Source organism: Merops nubicus, unplaced genomic scaffold (assembly GCF_000691845.1).
Source record: "Merops nubicus isolate BGI_N331 unplaced genomic scaffold, ASM69184v1 scaffold3728, whole genome shotgun sequence".
Lineage (NCBI taxonomy): Eukaryota > Metazoa > Chordata > Aves > Coraciiformes > Meropidae > Merops > Merops nubicus.
The window spans coordinates 4614-5900 of record NW_008624962.1 but is presented as its reverse complement, the minus strand read 5'-3'; the positions used below and the strand labels follow the sequence as shown (position 1 = coordinate 5900).

General features: G+C 47.9%; 1 protein-coding gene across 1 annotated transcript in view; it reads left to right on the top strand.

Annotated features, from left to right (window-relative positions):
- Window positions 1-1267: 1267 nt before the first annotated feature.
- The window catches only part of LOC103777934 (receptor-type tyrosine-protein phosphatase S-like), a gene marked incomplete at both ends in the record, with an annotated part of 4535 nt that continues 4515 nt past the window's right edge, over window positions 1268-1287 (top strand). The window contains one exon of the mRNA XM_008945499.1: window positions 1268-1286. Within this exon, the coding sequence (XP_008943747.1) occupies window positions 1268-1286 (19 nt within the window). The remainder of the gene's footprint in view (window position 1287) is intronic.

Sequence of the window (1287 nt, the reverse complement as noted above, 5' to 3'; positions counted from 1 at the left end):
GTCACATCAGCTAGAAAAAGTATGCAGCATTAAAGTGGGTTTCCCCCTCCCCTCCCTCTCTTTCTCTCTCTTCTTTCTCCCTTCCCCTCCTTGTTCTCCTTCTCCTTGTCTTCCTTCCTTTCTCTGTCGCTCACTTTCTACCCAGTATCCATGTGGGCATTTGCTAGCCGCCCATAGATTATATTTCTCTGCATTTTCCTCTCTCCTTCTCTTTCTCTCTTTTCTCTCTCTCTTTTTTACCTATTTTGCATGATGTTTGTGACTCTGAGAGCTGCATCTATCGATGGAACCGTGTCAGATCTTAAAGAGGCTTCGTTAGGGTTTTTATACCCGAAAACCACAAAAATTTCATTAGAGTTTCTCATCTTTTGCACATTCCTTCCTGCTCCAGGGGGACTGCCTCCCCCTGGACGGTCCTCACACGCAGACACCGACCAAATTCTGTCCCGCTCCGGGGACTCCCTCTCCTCCCTTTTGAAAGATTTTTGCCCCTTTCACGTTTGGAGTGGCGTCTCCGTGGCATGGGGCAATGCGACACTTCTCTCTTTGTTGAATTCTCCGGGTCCAACAAGGCAAAAACCTTGAGAAGTTTCCATCTCCAGCCCAACCTCCCCCTCGCCACCGCCCCGCCTCGGAGCATCGCTCGGGCACGGAGCGGCCGGTGGGAGAGGGGGAGGCACCCGGAGCACCCCCGGGCCCCGTGCTGGAGGGGCTCTTCCCTTCCCAGCGGGGAGGAGGGGGTGTGGGAGCCACGGGCCGAGGGAGGAGCAGGCTGCCCGGGGTGTGGAGCGGGGAGCTGGGGGCCCCAGCGCCTGCGGAGGAGATTTTTCGACGCTCGCCAGGCCAGCTCTTGCCAGTAAAGATGAGAAATTGCTAATAAATTTTTGTGTATTTATCTGTGCTGTGATGGGTCTAATCTTGATCAATGGAACCCTGTTGCTATGAAATATCGCTTTTATGTCTCTATTCTATATATTGTTTGTGAAGTAAAAATTTATTTGAAGTTTCTTTTTTTTGTTTGGTTTCGGTTTTTGAGTTTTTAATTTATTTGCTTTCCGTTTTCTTTTCGATGAAGGAAGAAAATAAACGATGACAAACCCCATCTATATTTAAATTACCTTTCGCTCTTTTTTCTTTTTCTCCCTTCTCTTCTTTTTCTTTTCTTTCTTTTTTTTTTTCCTTTTTTTTTTCCTTTTTTTCCTTTTTTTTGTTGTTTTTGCTTTCGTTCCGTTTTGTTTTTTGTTACCTCTGTGCGTCTCGTCCGCAGTTCGCCGCGTGGCCCCTCGC